Here is a 19,047-nt window from a genome sequence, read left to right on the forward strand (position 1 = left end):
TTTTGTTCTAACATAAATACATCTTGGTATATAACTCATTCCTTGAGCATGCTTTTCTTGTAGGGGTATAATAATATCAAATATGGTATGTGAAAAAAATAATGATTTTGTGAAAGGAACAACTCTAATTTGGAGAAATTAGTAATATTATATTTGTTGAGAACAAAAAAATATTATGCTTATTAAAGAGAATATTACTTAGTCTTTCATATGTAGTGAACATATTTATATCTATTATATCTGGATACAAAGATCAAGTGCTCCTTATTAATGCTCAAGTATGTTGATCTCCGATCTACAAGTTTATCTCTTATTAATGGTATTAAAACGGTGAATTAGTACTAAAGATAGAGAAAAATACTATGACTACTATGATAATTGTGCACTATTATCAAAAGCTTGTTATGACTCTTTGCCAACATAATTTCAAAATTATTGCGTACATTTTAATCATATTCAAGGTATTTATAAATCTGAGATTTTAAAGTGACTCACTAAAGATAGAATTTTTCATGTTTACCATATCTTGTATTTATGCAACTATCACATTTGAAGTTTTTCTTTCGGGCATTTGCTATTTCTAAATGATGTTTTTTTTAATTGTTTATTATATAAATTTATTTAAATAATAACTATGTTGAGAATAGATTTTAAGTGATGGTTGGCAATATGATAAAGATAGAACAATATCCCCCTATTTAGAAAGGACAGTTTATAAGGACGAACACTGCATTAAAATGTGGTACAAAAAGAATTGTAAATTGTACATCGAATAGAAATTGAGTTGTATAAGTAGGGTTAAAATAGTAAAATCATATATTTTTCTTTCAAAAGTGCATAGCCTGTACTGCTTTATGCAGAAGCACGTGCAACACTATTTTTCATGTCAAAAATGAAACATCTCACCTTTTGCTTTTTCCCCCCTTCTCTCCCACTTTCTTCTTCTTCCTTCTTTCAAGAATCTAGAGTGTTCTCCACATCTATTCTCACCCTTGCTCATTTGCTCTTTATCAAATTCTGATATCGTCTTTAATCTCTGTTTAGCCCTCGAATTTCTCTTCGTACCTGTTGTATTACGGTGAGGTTTTTTTATGATTTTTCTACTCTTATATATTCCTAAACTTGAAAAACAGACCTATAATGGTAGCTATTTTACATGTATGTATCATCAATTGTATCTAATTTACTCATGCATGTTCGAAAATAGAAATAAATACATAGATGACTTTGGACCCTTGATGAACATAGTGCATCCAAAATTTGCACTTTTTCAATAGTGTTGATGCACATAGTTATGGTATTTCTACTTATTTTGGGGTTAAAACTCAAAAGGTCAAGAAGAGGAAATAGTTGAACGTGCAGATGAAGTTTGGCTTATTTTTGGGGACAAAACAATCGACTTCAGTACAAGTTTGCCAGTGTTGTTCTTACTGTAGAGAGATTAGAGTGGAGGGTAGATATAAAGATGGAATCCCTCACTTTATAGATATGCAAATGTTCTGTTAATTGATTATTCTGCTCATGCATGATTTTTTTCTCATTATTTTGTAGTATCAACTATCAAGTTCTTAAATACTAATTTTTTTGGCCAATATAATATTTTTGCAGATAATGATTGTGGTCACGTGTTTGACGAAATTCCCCAATGAAGGCAATACTTATGTGTTATGAAAATTGATCAGTTTCAACAGCTGGGTTGTCTTGGCAGATGTTAATGAAGTTGAACTATCTACTAAGGGTGAGTAGATGTTTATCCTCTTGATATTATTTTTCATTTAGTAGTTTCCTAATAAAATTGATAAATTTTACAACTCTCATTCATCAACATAAAGACTTTGAAAAAGCGGAACTCTAACACAAGACACAATAGCTGGCCATTGATGAAACTGATAAGACACTTGTAAAAAATAATCGATATGCTTAATTGATACTATACTTCCCATCAACAGAATGTATGGGAGCAAGAAAGGGTAATGGAATCTTAAAAAAAGGAGTAATATTTTCAGTAAGCTTACTTCTTCCCATTAGACTAAGCTTAAATGTGACTAGGTGATAGTGACATGTTAATAAACATCAAGTTGAACTAAGGACATATGTTAACTAATGCTTTAAACCAAATTTATTTTAAAATATTTTGATGGCTGATTTTGTTAGTTGTTTATTCATTTATCTATTTTAAACTAAGTGCTTCACAATCAATTTCAAATTCATTAAGGTACAACAAGTCTGTCAAAAGTCTCTTAAAAAGCATCATGGAATTTTATTGGATGGGTGGTGTTTCCTCTGTCAAAAGTCTTTTAAAAGGCATCACTTGCTTTTTTGAATCTTCATGTTTTTTCTCCTTCAACAATAATTTCACATTTCACTTTCGGTATTTGTGCTTCCCTTCAAACTTAGTTATAAGAAGTATTAAAACTTAACCCGTGTTACCAAGTGTTTTGAGTGATTTCTTTGAGATTAGTATCCACATTTAATGCAGTATGTTGGCCGTGATGATTATGAATACTGCCAACTTTCTTTCAGTTTCTATTTTATTTGATCATTTTGAGTAAATTAATGACTTGGGTCTGCCTGGTTGATATCTTGAGCTTAACAGTAACTTGTATAACAGTCTAAGAGTTTATGTGACTTCTCTTTATAGTTGTAGTCATTAGATATAGAATTTAATTGCTAATAGAATCTTTTACTTTGAATTCGGATGTTTGGCTTTACAAAAGCCCAAATTAAACAATTACATACAAGAAACTATTTCATAGATGCAAAGTGACGTAAATGAACCAAGAAGAGAGAGAGAGCAGAACAAAATGTCGGAGGATGAAGACGGAAAGAAACAATTAGGAAGAATTAATAGTGTCCAGTTCTTTCAGACATATTATCAAACAATATTAGTGTGTTAGTGTGAAAAGCATGCACTTAATAACATGCTAATAGAATATCCAACAGGAAAGTATAGTACAAAGTAGCCATACAAAACAAATTTAGAACCTCTTGATTTCATATAGTGTGAGAGGCTTGCTAAAAATGTTTGTACAAACAAGAAAGTCATAAAAAATTTGAAGAAAATCAGGTATACCATGCCTCTGTTTGCATCTTTCGGACTATCTGGTTAGAAAGAAAAGAGAGATGTTTTTGAAAGTCCAAAAATTCATGTCTTTTGTAAACAATATATGCCTTCAGAATTAGTGTTTTGATGTAGCAGACATGGTAGATGATATTTCTCAATAATTACAGTTCATTGAGTATTTGACAATATATCAGCTTTTGTTAATGTATTTTATCTTGTTGTGGATGTAAGCGTACTTCTGCTAAACCATCTTATATCCTTCTGTCGTAATATTTTTTGTTCACCACTGTTTAAAACTTTGCTATGTTTGTGTCAAATATGGTGCTTACAGATAATGAAAATCAACACAATTTTTCATTCCTGTCAAACCTTGACAGAAGTAAGATGTTCAATATTTGTATATATTATATAGTCATAAATATTGACTGATGTGTTCTATATAGATTTACTTTAAGACAACCCTCATTTTAGTAAAATACTATGTCCAGTTGTTTCTTCTACATACTTGCAAAATGATTTTTTTTTGTTATAATATAATCGACTTATGTATTGCTAACGATCCTGACTTTATTTCTGCCAATTATCTCATGTGTTATTGCCTATTTACATACAGGACAATGACAACATCCAGCTGATATGAATTTGAATATTGTATTTTCATTTTTTAACATACCTTAATTTGTCTAATTACAGGAACTTCCTCACTTGATTTTGTGACTTTTGCTTAATGAAGTTTTTGAATTTTCAGTCGATTCAAGTTTGCTCAATAGGGAGAATGAAATGAATCAGTTAACTTTTTGTCAAGGAAATGAATCAGTTAACTTTTTGTGAAGCCTTCGTTATTTAGCTTCGCTGGTAATATATATCCCACATTTTTTTGTCATATATACTTTTCCAACGGTTTCACTTTTATCATTAACAACTCAACTTTCTAAATTTACTAACACTAACAATTTTCTCAGGAACCCCTAACAACTCCCTATGCTATGGTTTTGGGATGATGAAGAAGATCAGCAACTAAAAATGAACAGCAGCATCCTCTACATATGATATGATAAGCAATCACATGTTGATCTCATATGTCAAAAAAAATATTTTGATTTTTTTATCTTAGTTAATATGGATCATCTTGATGTCCAATATCAGTTGTACATATATTTTGAATATCTCTAATAGTATATAACATATCACATTATCCATCTTCTGCAAAAACTATCATCAATGATTCATTAATACTGATATTTTGACTATTGGGTCCGTGCTTGCCACAGGCCACCCCCATCTAGTATGTAGATAAAATGATCATATACCCCTTCAATTTATATTTTAACTACACATTTATACTTTATGGAGATCCTATTACTCCATAAACTATATTAAAATGAATTAAATATTGGGATATATACTATTAACCATATGTTAAAATATAATATATATTATAGAATAAATATTTGCTCATTTTAATAGATCATATATTTGTTATGGTGTCTCTTTACTTATATAGTAAATGATTTAGTGTGTAGAGTTTTAATTTATACACAAATGATTAAATCATTGGTTCTTAAAAATATAAAGTGTTCTGTTCACAATCTAGAATGAAAATTGGACATGCTTGGTAAGTTGGATGTTATCTAAACTATTAATGTACTTATATTCTTAATCCTGATATAACTATTATGATTTTTATATATTAATTATCGTTTTGATGTATTAAAAGGTGAGATTATGAGATGAGTTAATATGCTTGGTAAGTTGGATGATAATTATATATATTGGTGAAATAATAAGTTAGTTGATGGAATCCACGTCTCGTTATAGAGATGGACTGGTATGCTTTTTGAGAAACTTATAAATTTTCATCATGTCAAACCTTGCAAGTGGATTTATGAATCCGACACATCAAATAAGTTTAGTAGTGCTCTACAAAAAATTAATCATTAAGTTAAATTCATCAGTAATTTAATTTATTGATTAGTATCTGAAATCTGGAAAGTATGCAAGTGTTTAACGGGAAATTTCAAAATATAAATAGAGATGAGTGCAATTATGAATTTTTAGAGGAATGATTTGTAATTTATTATGGTAAGTATTATGAAATAATATAAATTATAATGAAGAATAAAGTAGGGAGAAGAGAAAAGATTTCTTATTCATCTTGAAGTATATTCAGCATTCATTGGTCTTTCACCAATCTTATTTACAATTAAGAAAAACCCTTTATTTATAGGGAAAACCTTACTTGGTCTCCAAGTAGGATTTCTAACCATGTCCTACAAGGACTCCACATAATTAGACATTCACCATAATACAAATTGTTTATAACACTCCCCCTTGAATGTCAATAGATTATGTGCCTCGTTAAAACCTTACTAGATAAAACCCAGTGGGAAAAAAAGCTAGTGAAGGAAAAAGAGTACACATATCTAATAATACACATTATGGATGCCTCATTAAAACCTTACAAGGAAAACCCAGTGGGACAAAACCTTGTGAGGAAGAGTACATCGGACTGTCCGCAATTTCAGGAATAGGTCCCCCTAATGACAACATCAATTCAAAGACTAGAATCTTCGTTTTCCAAGCTTGTGCATCATCTTCTTGAAAGTTGTAGTTGGTAGGGACATGGTGAATAAATCAATTATAGTATTACTTGAACAAACCTTTTGTATGTTGATATGACCATTCTTGGGAGCTCATTAGTGTAGAAAAACCTTGACGAAATATGATTTCTTCTATCTGCTTTTATGAATCTTCCCTTCAAGATCAAATATTTCTGCAAGTTCCTTACTTTAACTTCTTTAAGCAAATAATCTATTGCCTTTTGAAAACTCTTCAAGAGTTTCAATTCTAGTTATCAACTTGCATAACAATATTTGTATATGATTCATGCATTTTGAATCGATTTAATCCTCATAAAGATTATAAACAAGTTCTCCAAAAACTTGCACATACTTTAGATTTTGAATCCTTCATGACTTTTCATATTAATTTTGTCAAGTGATAACATTCAATATTAAATGTATGATATATTCTAGTGACTAGATTACAAGTCAAATAAGTTTTACGCTTACCAAGATGCATCATTCCACTTTTAACTTGATAATTAATCTACATCAACATCTTTAATAGACGTAAAATCTATATCCTCGTAATCTTTTACAATATTGCACGCAATTGTATTAAAGATATCGTCAATGACATACCATTTTGTATCGATTCAGAAAACGACAAAACTTATTGAGATCTCATCACTTCATTATTTTTAGGTAACTACCCCTCTCATGAGGTTTCATAAAGTGTTATGTCGTAGGCTCTCCAAGAGCACATTGTCTCCTTATTATGATCATTTTGATTCTTAGATCCTCCCCTTTTTCAAGAATTATTTTATTTAAAATTGATTAGTCTATCATGCTTCATGCATGTCATAGACTTTATCCTTAAGGGACATTCAATAGATGTATTTACAACTCTTGTGTTGCTTCTAATCTCCCCCTTATGTTAGACAAACTAACATAGATCTCAATCTTTTGGAGAATCTATCTTTGTGCATCATATTATAATCATTAATCATATATTGCACATCAAAATTATCAGATGAAAATTATTTGGTCCCTAACTATAAACCAATTAACAGAAAAATTGATCATAACTTATTGTTTTGATTCATATTATGTAATATCATATTTCATATCAACATATGAAGTTTTTATTTTCATAAACAATAATTTTATTATTTTAGACATTTAGTGTCACATCATTTGAGTATTTATCAATATTACCAAGAAAAATTGTCTTGATTACATATTCTAAAATGGTACTCTTAACTCAATTATTTTTTCACAAACAATTTTGTGAATGTCAAACTGCAAGTTGACAACAAACGCACATGTGATTATCTTATAAATACATCTTTTTTATCATGCCACATGATAGGTGAAAGGGCCCAAATTCACTTTTTTTACTTTTCAGAATTTAGAGATTTAATCTCAACATTAGTTGATCCAATCAACTTGTCATGAGAACAAATACCAAAAGAATTCTTGAAGAATCTTCTAGTTTTTCAATATATGTCCATTACTCAGTATGCATATCTTTGGGATGACCAAATTATTCATACCAACTAATAAAATTATTAGTACTCGTAAACTCCAAGTTTAGTACACCATGTGTCTTCTGCTTTAGTAAATTTCTAATTTATTATTATATGAGTAAATTTTAATTTTATTACTCCAAGAGTAATTTTAGATTTATTTCTTCTCACTTACTTTACCTTTTAGGTGAGTCGTGATCTCATCATTAAATGAACTAATCTGAAGAAAATTGTGCATGTAAACATATTATTTGTACCAATATTTTTGCAAACATCAAGTTGCGAGATAATAATAGGTACACATGAGACCATATAGAAGAAACATTTATTAGGACCATTAAATATCTAAACAATCCACTAGGTGGATGACTAGGTCCACAAATATCTGTATACGTTCCTAGAACGCAGAGAATTCAATCTCAATTTCGTTTATGATGGTCTCACAATTAACTTGCCTTGTTAATAAGCAGTACAAGAAAATTCACGTCTAGCATGGTGGCTTATCACCTCATTCCCTTTAAAGAATGGATCTGTATTTTTACCATTTATCAAAGACTCTCATTCTTCATGAATGGAACACAATCATCTAAGTACATCAAATTTTGATAACTTAGTACCTCATTCCATATTCATGTGCATCATTTAATCAATTGTCTTCTTTTATACATTTATGCACTGCTACATTCACTTTGGGGAATGGTTCTGCTTCAACGAGATATATTTCATGACTAATTTTATCAAAATTTCATTATTTCCCTTAATCATCATTATATCATTAATATGGTGCATTGAGACTCAAACCCAACGTCTTATGCCATAAATCAATGAGAGACTTAAGCCCAACATCTTTCATCACAAAACATCAAGACTCCTGATATCTTACCCTCTTGGTGAGATCGGACGTAAATCCATCATCTTATTCTTTTGGTGAGATAAAACTTAAATTTATCGTCTTACCCACTTGATGTGATTGAACATAGATCCATTGTTTAACTCTTAATTGAAATTCATTCTAGAGTTCTTAATGATTATTTTTTTTCACTTTATAAGCTTTCATATTGATACTCTGAATCAATAAGCTTCTTCAAATTTAATGAGCAAATGAATTATATCACCAGCAAGTAACGATTATAATATTAAATGATTAACAAGCTAAAAAACGATCCATACCTACTTTACCTGTGTAAAGTTGACCATTTCAATTTTTTCCCGTACATATATATTATCATATTTAATAAGCTACAAACCTCTTAAAGAACAATAATTACTTGTAACATGAACTGGTTAATTTCGATTATGAGCAGGGAGGAATTTTTTTTCTACTATAGTCATCTTAATTAACTAAGTAACATCTCCCAACAGATAAATGTGATACATACCTTCATTAACGTTGGTTCCGTTAATCACACAAATGGAACACTACGAGCTTAATTAAAAGATTAGAGACTCATGCTGATAACGTGTTATGAAATATTATAAATTATAATGAAGAATAAAGTAGGGAAAAGAGAAAAGATTTCTTATTCATCTTGAAGTATATTCAACATTCATTGATCTTTCACCAATCTTATTGACAATGAATAAAAAACCCTTTATTTATAGGAAAACCTTACTTGATCTCCAAGTAGGATTCCTAACCATGTCCTACAAGGATTCCATATAATTAGACATTCATTATAATACAAATTGTTAATAACAGTAAGAATAAATTCAATTAATTATTTAAATTATTTTCATAAGTCCCTATAGTGCCCATATTTAACTAGAACTTGGAATCCTATTTCTATAGAAAAAGAAAGAATAAAATGGGTTTTTCTAGTCTTCAAGAAAAACTAGGTTTTCTAATCCTTTTTGGAATAGAAAGAAATCTTTATATATAGGGATTCTCATAATTTAGAAAATAGATGAATAGTTTTCTATTCATGCTTGCCCACCCAAGTATTGAGAGAGTTCTAATGTGAACTTGGGATCACTGTAGAAGACCATAACTATTGTCTATCTTGTAGATTCACTTGAAGTTTGTCTAACTTAAATATTCGCTTGAACGTACTTTCTCATGCTTCAAGAGGTATTTATCGAATTAAATTTGATCAAGTTTATGTGTTCTAGCATGATTATGTGTTCTAACATAAACAATATTGGTTATCTATTATTCATGCAAATAGTAATATCCTAATATGCTTTCGCTATTCATATATGTTTTCTAACATTAAATGCCCCCTTAAAACGTGATAACCAACCATCTGCCTTGTGGTGAGGCACACACACTTGATACGTGCGTTTCACCAATTAAACTTTTGAAAAAAGCTTTTTCTCCTTCTTCTTCATCCTTTCTTCTTCAATCTTTTTGCAGCTCTAATTTTTTTTTTTTTGGTGAAATCTTGATTTGGGGAAAATATTAGAGGGTACACAGTTGGCCTTCTTTAATTATTTTTTATCTTCCTCACAAGTTGATCTCGTCGTCCTTCATCCTTTTCACCATTGTCATATGAGAAATCATTGTTACCGCTCCACCTCCAACTTTACACCTCCCTAATTTACATTGAAATTCAAAACCTTAGCACATCTTTATCACCTTCATTTATAATATCTCCAAGGTGTTCATGATTTTCAACCCCATTAGTTTCATCATCTCCACCATCCTCGTGATTTTTTTCCTCTAATTCTTTTTTTTATTTTTTTAGGTAGATTGATTTTCCAAGAGTATTATATGAGTTTGAAAATTCGTTTGGAATCAACAATAAAGAATTTGATAAAACTGGTGGTGGCAGCCACAACTATGGTAGTGGCAACGACTATGGCGGTGGCAACACCTATTTAGAGTGGTGAATGATGGAGAGATTTGTTTTATATTGCTATGGAGAAGAAAGAAAATAAATTAGAAACATAAATAATTAAAAATAGATATATTTACTGAAAAAGGATATTAAATATAAAGTTTTAGTAATAGTTTTTGATGTTCACTCTCTCAAAGAGAGTCAAAAACACTTACATTGCCAACAAAGAATTAAGGGAGGTAATTATTACACATAAATATTTCAGGTGGGTGATAGAATTTTTGTAAAGTTAAAGTATAGTTGAAAATTCGAATATAGATTAGGGGGACTTTTGACCATTTCTCATATATGTATAAAAGGGATGGAGGGGAAGAGGAGGTTTCTCTCTTTTGCAACAATTGAAAACTTCTCCCCCTTCAAAACAGATTCTACCAAGACCTCACACTTTTCCATCCTCCATACCACAGATAACATATATATATATATATATAGAAGATAACTCACACTTTTCCACAGATATCATATTCACATTCACATACATAGAAGATAATTCACAGGGACACGGGATCTTTTATTAAAATATGTTGTATGTGCTCAGGGAAATGTAAAAATTGTATGGATGAACCACAAGCTGCACAGACTCCAATTATACAAAATAGGGGTCCTAGTAGTTAATTTCATCTGGACAGATATTATGTGCAATTGAACAACTACAATACAAAAGGATTTCTTTCTCTAGGTGACAGAAAAATATTAAGGAGCTAAACCTGTTTTTGAGATAGGAGGACAAGAAGCCCTTGAGGGCCTAGTAAAATCTCATTAAGGAAACTAACTAATCCAAACCAAACGACAGGAGTCACGTCAACTCCAGCAAGCGGAGGAATCAATTTTCGTGTTGCGCCAAGAAAGGGCTCTGTGGGTGCATAAGCTATGACATATGGGAACTTGCCAACTGGAAGCTTAGGATACCAGGACATGACTATTCTCAAAATGAACAGAAAGGCAAATGCTGATAGGAATGGGCCAAGAAAGCTGATTGCCAGTTTTGCTGTGCCAGGGTCTAAATCTAACAGCACCAATCTTTGCACCAGTGGTGAGGTATCAATTGCACCGTGTTTCAAGACATTAATAACTTCTTCTGAATTGAGAGGACCATTTGACTGAACGCCGTCCAGATAAGAACATGCTCTTAACCTTTGTAAATATCTTCTTCTCACGGGTATTAGGGAGTTTCCCTGTAAAGTTGATCAACTTAGCAAATTACAGAAATAATATAATTGGCAATGTTTCGTATCACTATCTTTTCTTCTTATTCTATTGGAGAGCAATAGAAATTAAATGTGGTCGATCAAGTCTTGCCTCAGTTCCATGAATCGACTTGTAAAAATAATACTGTTTCATAATTCCATGAATCGACTTGGAACAAATTCAAGTTCACAAATAGTAACGAATTTCAGAACATTAAAATGAAAAATTACCTTGAGAAAGAAAGTTGAAGTAAGATATGACACTTATGATAATTCCATTTCAATGTGGAACAATAAAAGATGCAGAATTGCCTAAATGGATAGACAGTAAATTCAAGGTAGATATATGATAATTTCCCTGACTCTACTTGCAAACATATTGTCCATCATTTGCGGAGCCAGAACATTTATTGAAGGGGTGTTAAAAAGTATTTGAATAAAGTTAAAAAGTGCTTATAAACACTTATTTCAAAGCCAAAATAATAAAAATTAGCCAAAAATCATAAGTTAAAAATCCAAACTTAAAGTCAATATCCTAAAGCTTCAACTTGTATCAAGAATGTCAAATTTTGATCTATATAGAGAGAGCGTTATTATCGGACTGTCCAACATCAGTTGTTTACAGAGTCATGACTAAAGGATTCTGGATTGAGCCGTTTTACCCTAATCTTTTCTGCTGAAATTATATATATACAGAGAGAACTTACATTGGTATGGGAGTGTAACAAAGCAGATGGGTATCCTAAATCAAAGATTCAAGAGTAAGTAGAAACCAAAAATCTCAACCAAAAAAAATAAAAAATAAAGAGATTACCATTCGATAGAGGTGGCCTGCAAATAAGGGAAGATATAGTCATTTCTCTCTCTCTCTCTCCTTCTGAGAAGCTCTTGAGGATATGAGAATGATATTAGACACTCAAATTTCTATATCCTCAACTTGGTCTGGTCCCTACCCTTTTCAAATCTTCCACTTTTTTATTTGATTTTTAATATTCTCGATTCTAATTTCTTTTTAATTTGTTTGAAAATGAATGAACTCTTTTCTTTTTCGGCAACACTTTATTTTTAAATTTTCATGTTATATGTTTAAAATCACAAAATTAAAAGACATTTTGGTATATTTGACATAACTTTAATTTTGAATCACAAGATTAAAATTTTTTTTTTCTTAAACTCCATTTCAAGTCAAACTAGGCCATCCTCTTTAAAACGAAAGGAATAGTTCAAAAGGATTTTTTTTTGTTTAAAAATCAAAACTTACCTCAAATAAGTTACTTACATTGAGAAGAAATATTTTGAATGTTTTTTGAACCAGTAAAATCTTAAAATTTACTTTTATAGTAACTAGTAAAACCTTATTTAAATTCTGGTCCCAAAAATGTAAAATTTTGAAATTTATTTTGAAATAGTAAAAATATGACATCTATTTATGAAATAGTAAAACTTCAAATTTACTCTAAAGAAGTAAAATTTCTACAGTATTAATGAAGTAATATTCTTGTATTTGAGCAAAATAATAAATTATGATGAACGTTTAATATCAAGCATTTTTGAATGATCAAGTTTAATTCCACAAGTGAATAAAAAATACCATAATTTACCTCCTTAAGAATTAAAATAATTAAAGATATATATGTTATTTTAATGTATGAAAGTCACTGCAACGCGTACAAGTATATCATCTAAGACAACTTTATTAGGTATCATTCTAAGGCCAAAAGAATCATATCTTGTAAAATGCTTACTACTTTAAAGTTTAACCATATTTTCATTTTTTAAAATTAATATATTGTGTAAATAGGGTTCACATTGATATATTCTGATTAGTTATTTTTTTCAATGAAAATAACAAAAATCATATTTTTCTTTGAAGGATGTAATAATAGTATGATTTCGCTTTGATACAAAATATTCAGCTGTTAATAAATATTTAGGCCTCATTTGTTTTCATTAAGATTAAGAATCTTCAATCTGAATACACATCTGAATATTAATATTTGAGTATTTTGATCTGAATACACATTTGAATATTAAGATGTGATCTCTAAATCTGAACACTCAATAATAATGTTTTTTTTCTTCAATATTTGAATGTGCAAGTGAAATTGAATATTATATTAATAGAATATTATAAAAAAATCATTTCAATAAAATATATCACTTTTAATTAAAAAAAATTGAAATTTTCTAATAATCATAATTTGGGTACTTTTTTTTTAATTCAAAAACCTTGATAAACAACAATACACTAAAAACTTTATTGCAACCGTTCTTGACACACGTCAATACAAGAATATTATTAATATAAAAAAATACTTGAAAGAATTTATGAAAACTTACCAGTTCAAGAGGGAAAAAATGGTGTTTGATTGAGAAAAGAGAGAAAAAAAGTTTTTAGTTATGAGATAGTAAGGCAAAACCAAAGCAGAGAAGAGATGATTTATTATTTAATAACTTATCAAATGAGTCTGAATGTTGTTAAGAGTTTCCTACAGATTTGATCCATTCAGACCTCTTCAGACCCATTAAGAGGTTTTAAAAAAATATTAAACAAATGAACTTAATGGGCCGAATCTGAATGATTCACATTCAGACCTAAAAATCAAACGTACTTAATGGGCTGAATCTGAATCATTAAGATTCAGGCCTCCACTAACTGCAAACAAATGAGGTCTTATTGTGTCAAGTTTAGAACTCAATATATCTTATTTATTTTATAATACCAGTATCTTCTATGCAATATATGATAGTATACAACAAATAATTAAAGGCTACAAAAAAAGCTAATTACTTTACGTATATTTACAAAGATCATGACACTAGTAGTGTCTAAACAATATTGACTATGGAGGATAATTTGAAAGCTCTTAGAGAGGTTACATTCTCGAAGAGGTTAATTATACATTATATAATTTATATATTGGAAGTTGAAATTTTTTAAGGGTATTTTTTATTAATAAATATTTACGGGTAATCGCAAAAAAAGAAGAAGATAAATTGATCGGTTACACTTTTTTACAAGTTATTTTATATAAATTTATTTTTACGACTATCGAAAGTTATAAACACTATGTGATTGGTTGCACATTTTTTTTTCCGACCAAGTGAAAAGTAACAAAATACACCTAAGACTGAGTATCACAAATACAAAATCAACTAAGATCGAGTACATTTGTTTCAAAAGCTACAATATTGTCTAAAATGGTAAATGACAGGTAATTGAGAAAGTCAGACATCACTCTGAAAACCTAGTAGCTCATCAAGACTTTCGGAAGGCACAACCTCGGGCAAAGAATTAATTGGGAGGATAGCACTAGAATCTGCATCAAACTGTGAGAAGTATAGTATGCGCATGAGAACACATATACTTATTAGGCATCATAGACCAACCAAGCAAGAGTAAGACAATTATCTCATAATAAGCACAAAATATACATATCTTAGCTAAAACTTATTCCTCAAATCTACTATCTCATGAACAACGGGGAGAAGATAGCTAACCAGAATCATCCGATGAAAAAATACAATACCATCAAATTAAGATAATAAGATAAGATAAGGTGCAAGATAATGCAATATGATGATATGCAATGCAATAGCCATATGATTTTACCGATAAACACCCATCACCCGCTCCATCAATTGCTTGCGGGGAACTGAAACTTGTAGGAGCTGATTCGCAAGATTCATATACTCGCAAAGAAATATTGTTCAACTTTCTGAGGAATCTTTTTCTTGTCCTCACATCAAAAGTGTCTTAGTCATAGGCACACGAGGTTCCTCTTGGTCATCCTCCCATTCCCCTCTCTCCATTCTGTTTCGCCTCTCGCCTCCTCTTCTAATCTCGATAGCCGTCTCTCTTCTCTTTTTCAATCTTACTCACCAAATTTAGAAATACATATGTATATCATTTAGATATATATGATTATCTCTGGTATACATATACAATTGGTGGAACTCATAAACAGTTCCTAAACTTGTTAGGTTTTTTTCCTCAGGCATATTCCTATTAAATCTTTGAACCATTCATAATTTGTTCCTTTTAAATATTGTTGGCTGATGTGGCACAAAATGTGATATCATGTCACTTGAGCGCGTGAAGATGTTTTGAAGGTGCTGATGTAAATCCATGAACCACCACCAACGATCTTCTTCCCCTTGTAACCGTAATTTATCCCTTTTTCTATTATTTTTCCTGTTTTTTTCTCTTCATCATTAAGTTGGAGCTACTCATCAGAATATCTCTCTTCTTCATTGATTTTTTTCTTAATTATCAAGTTCCAATGTCTTAGTTATCTTGTTCAACGATTTCTTCTTCTTCAACAATAAAAATGATATAGAAATTAGGGAATGAACTTACTCACTAGATTAAACTCCAAAATCGTGATTGAACTTTAAAATTATCTTCAATCTTTGATGATACTAGGGGTGTACAAAATTGAACCGAAAATCAAATCAAATCGCAAATCGAGTCAAACCAAAAAAAACCTGACTAGTGGTTTGATTTGACTTGGTTTGGTGTTGAAAAAAAACCCGGTTATATTTGTGTTGATTTGGTTTCAACAAAAAAAACAATCCGAGACCAAACCAACCCGACATTATATATATAATATTAAAAGTTTTATTCTATATGTAAAAATATTTACTTTAATATATTTTTAAATATTTGTTATACTTTTTCATAGTTTTATCTTTTAATATATTTAATTTTTTGTTCGAAAGTTAGAATTTTTAATGATCCAATAAAGATTATAGTCCATACATTTTGATAATTATAATAAAATTTAAATCAAAATCAAATTAATAGTAATGCAAAAGGAGAAAATCAATTCAACACTAAGAATGACAATAATATTGAATATTTATTTTTTGGTTTTACATAGGTTTACACAATTAAAATACATAATCTTGTAGACACAGAAATTTTATTAGATTTAATTCATACAAAATTTGGGTTAAATCCATGTTTATTTGGGTTGAATGGTTAACTTGGGCTCTACAAATATGTAAGCCCATTTTTATTAAATTCAAGTCCAAGGTCCATTTCACCTTGAAGCCCAAACTCATGCCACATGTCATAGTGACTAGGCATCTAAGACCAACAAGGTGACGCCACGTGTCCAAATGAGGTGGTAGTCCCAGTCAAATGCAAGAATGAATCACAATGCCTCAAGTGTCAAAATGACATCCTTTGACCAATCACAAGCAACCTTCTCCACTCCTTACAAATATAAATAGGGGATGGACATGACATTCAAGGGAGGAAGAAAACACTTCAACAAGCATTCTGCAATTGGAGAAAGCTACAACATCAATGACATAGCTCTTTGAAGGAGTGATCAACAGGGTTCTTTCGAGAGAACAGTTTGCAACGATGAAGCGCTTCCCGACGTTCTCGGAGATCAAATACATCTCAAGGAGGTTTACATAAGCTACAACATCAACTACATAGCTCTTCAAAGAATTGATCAACAGAGTTCTTCCCGGAGATCAACTTGCAACGACGAAGCGCTTTCCGACATTCCTGGAGATCAAATACATCTCAAGGAGGTCTACATCATCCTACATTCGAAAAATACGCTATTGAAGGCCCTCGAATCACGGAGAAACATAAGAGAGAAGAATCAAGAGAACAACAGAATTGTACTCACACGATTCATTAATAAAATCACATTTTTCTTTTATTTATTTTGGTTGCAGTGGATTTTTCGCGCTTACGAAAATTTGTTGCGAAAAAATTTGGCACGCCTAGTAGGACCAATTTTGCTCTTCATCTCTTCCTCCTAAAAAAAAAACAACTATTTCAACTCTGCAATGCCCTTAAAAAAGTTCAATCATATTTCATGCAAGGACTCTAGTGTTGCCACATTTGTTGATTTTAGTGATGTTGATCCAATCACTCGGCGCAAGTTCAAGACAAGCGTCTTGAATGAATCTGAATATTTCACCTCTTTGGAGATGCGAAGAAAGACCAAGTCTCGAATGACACCGACAACTGCAATCCCCGGGAGCAACATTGCATCAAAATTGTTTGATGAACTTTCTCACTCTGGCTTCAACTTTGGCGAATCTAAAATTTCAAAGATTCTTCAATTTCAACAAAGGCTAACTCCTTTTTGGTTGACGCAGCTGATATGGACGAGAAGTTTGCAATGATAGAGCAAACCATTGAAGCCTTGAAGAAGTCTATTGATGACAAAAATTTTCAAATTGTGCAACTTATGAGCAAGTTAGATCTCTACAACTGTAGAGAGTCACATCACAATCTAAAAACTCAAGAAAAAGTTGATATTGATTCTCTAAACAAGTAATTTGACTCTCAAATCATAAAACAGTCTGCTTCAATTGCCACTTTAACAGTTCAACAACTACAATGTATGATCACAAACACAATTAAAGCTCAATATGGTGGTCTGTCACAAAGTTCCTTAGGATAGTCAAAGTCATATTCTAAGTGAATTGAGGGTTTACTTATGCCAAATGGATATCAACCACCATAATTGCAGCAATTTGATGGAAGGGGAAATCCAAGGCAACATATTTCCCATTTTGTCGAGACTTGTAGCAGTTCCGGTACACATGATGATCTTCTTGTTAAGTAGTTTGTCCGTTTTTTAAAAGAAAACACCTTTGATTGGTGTAAGACCTCGAAAATGACTTAGGTAAACTAGAGACTAACATTTTGATCATGATGGTCTAAGGTCCTAAAATGTCTATAATATGGTATTGAGGCAGTTTCTAAGAGTTTAGGTGCATTGGAAGTCAAACGTCAAGGGACGACCAAGACGTTTGAAATGTTTGCCTTGAAACGACCTTGTGTGTCTAAGCATGTTTCGTTGAGTTTTACGTGTTCATTTTGGATGAAATTCATGTGACAGGTTCTAAAATCATATAAGATAATGTTTGGGTTTGGAAAGTCTGGGAAAACATCCCCAAGGACCATCCAAGGGTCCTTGAGGAAGGACCCAAAGTTGGTGTCAAGACTGCCAAAGACAACCCAAACCACGGAGGCAATCGACGCTTAGTGGGTAAGTCGATGCTCCATTGGTGGTGGCTCGTCGATTGGGTGTTATTTTGGGTAAAGGAGAGAACAAAGGTGGGTCTCTGAACCAAACGACGGGAGGAGAGGACGGTCTGTTTGTGGACAAATGGTTCGTCGATTGCCAACGTCGATGGTGTTGTGTCCCTGATACATTCTTCATCAAGGAGCCCAACTTTCAAAGATGTTTTCCAAAGTTTTCAAAGTTGAACTTGACCAATTTTATGATCTACCATGCGTTCTTGCATTAATGATTTTTAAGCATTGAATATGAATTAAATTATTATTGTATTGATGATTTTAACTCAATCAACCTATGAACCCATGTAATTGATGAACCCTAGTTTTAACTAAGTTATGAGTTACTTGATATTGATCTAATATCTATGAATTATGGTGTAGTTTTCTATGGTCTATCTCATGATGTAATAATTGTATTCAATTGATATATAGGTTGTATTAGACTGATGAATTTACATTGAATTGACCTATTTTCATTGAGTCTGATAGTTTTTACATTGAATTGATGTTCTTGGCCATTTGTAAGGGCTTTATGGTATTGAATTAGATGATTTAGCATCGAATTGAGGTGTTGAGGATGGAGTGGTGGTACGCTGCCCTAATTCCCTTATTTTTATTTATTTTAGAATTCAATTCTATTATGATTGGTATGGTACACTTATGGTGGTGGTGTTATGTGCTTTACTTACAATTGATATGACCTTGTCGGGGTTACTTTATGTATTATGATGATCATGACCTTGTCGGCAACTACTTGAAGTAATGTGGCTATTTGTGTAGTTGATTATGTGAAGCATGAAAATATATAT

The 19,047-nt window shown here is 31.1% G+C and overlaps 1 protein-coding gene and 1 long non-coding RNA gene across 3 annotated transcripts; one reads left to right on the forward strand and one right to left on the reverse strand.

The window, feature by feature from the left end:
- The first annotated feature begins 824 nt into the window (after window positions 1–824).
- LOC107010773 lies at window positions 825–4,254 on the forward strand. The gene is made up of 4 exons (XR_003576995.1): window positions 825–1,078; window positions 1,609–1,738; window positions 3,813–3,919; window positions 4,027–4,254. It is a non-coding gene; the product is annotated as an uncharacterized LOC107010773 (long non-coding RNA).
- Window positions 4,255–10,478: 6,224 nt separating this feature from the next.
- LOC107011947 (protein COFACTOR ASSEMBLY OF COMPLEX C SUBUNIT B CCB3, chloroplastic) lies at window positions 10,479–12,136 on the reverse strand. Of its 2 annotated transcripts, XM_015211639.2 has the most exons (3): window positions 11,993–12,136; window positions 11,886–11,920; window positions 10,479–11,166 (listed from the first exon to the last, which is right to left on the reverse strand). In XM_015211639.2, exons 1-3 carry the CDS (start codon window positions 12,033–12,035, stop codon window positions 10,693–10,695), a joined length of 552 nt encoding a protein of 183 aa, XP_015067125.1. In that variant the 5' UTR covers window positions 12,036–12,136; the 3' UTR covers window positions 10,479–10,692. The 2 variants fall into 2 exon arrangements, with proteins under 2 accessions (XP_015067125.1, XP_015067126.1); XM_015211640.2 differs by lacking the exon at window positions 11,886–11,920 and having other exon boundaries at window positions 11,993–12,125.
- Window positions 12,137–19,047: the final 6,911 nt, after the last annotated feature.

The sequence above is a fragment of the Solanum pennellii genome, chromosome 2, assembly GCF_001406875.1.
Source record: "Solanum pennellii chromosome 2, SPENNV200".
NCBI classification, from domain to species: Eukaryota; Viridiplantae; Streptophyta; class Magnoliopsida; order Solanales; family Solanaceae; genus Solanum; species Solanum pennellii.

Bases quoted from the DNA above. Each gene is read 5' to 3' on its own strand.
- LOC107011947 (XM_015211639.2), bottom strand. From the start codon at position 12,035: ATGACTATATCTTCCCTTATTTGCAGGCCACCTCTATCGAATG. The intron at 11,921-11,992 runs GTAATCTCTTTA...TCTTTGATTTAG, and splicing joins CAGGCCACCTCTATCGAATG to GATACCCATCTGCTTTGTTA. The intron at 11,167-11,885 runs GTAAGTTCTCTC...TCAACTTTACAG, and splicing joins TGTTACACTCCCATACCAAT to GGAAACTCCCTAATACCCGT.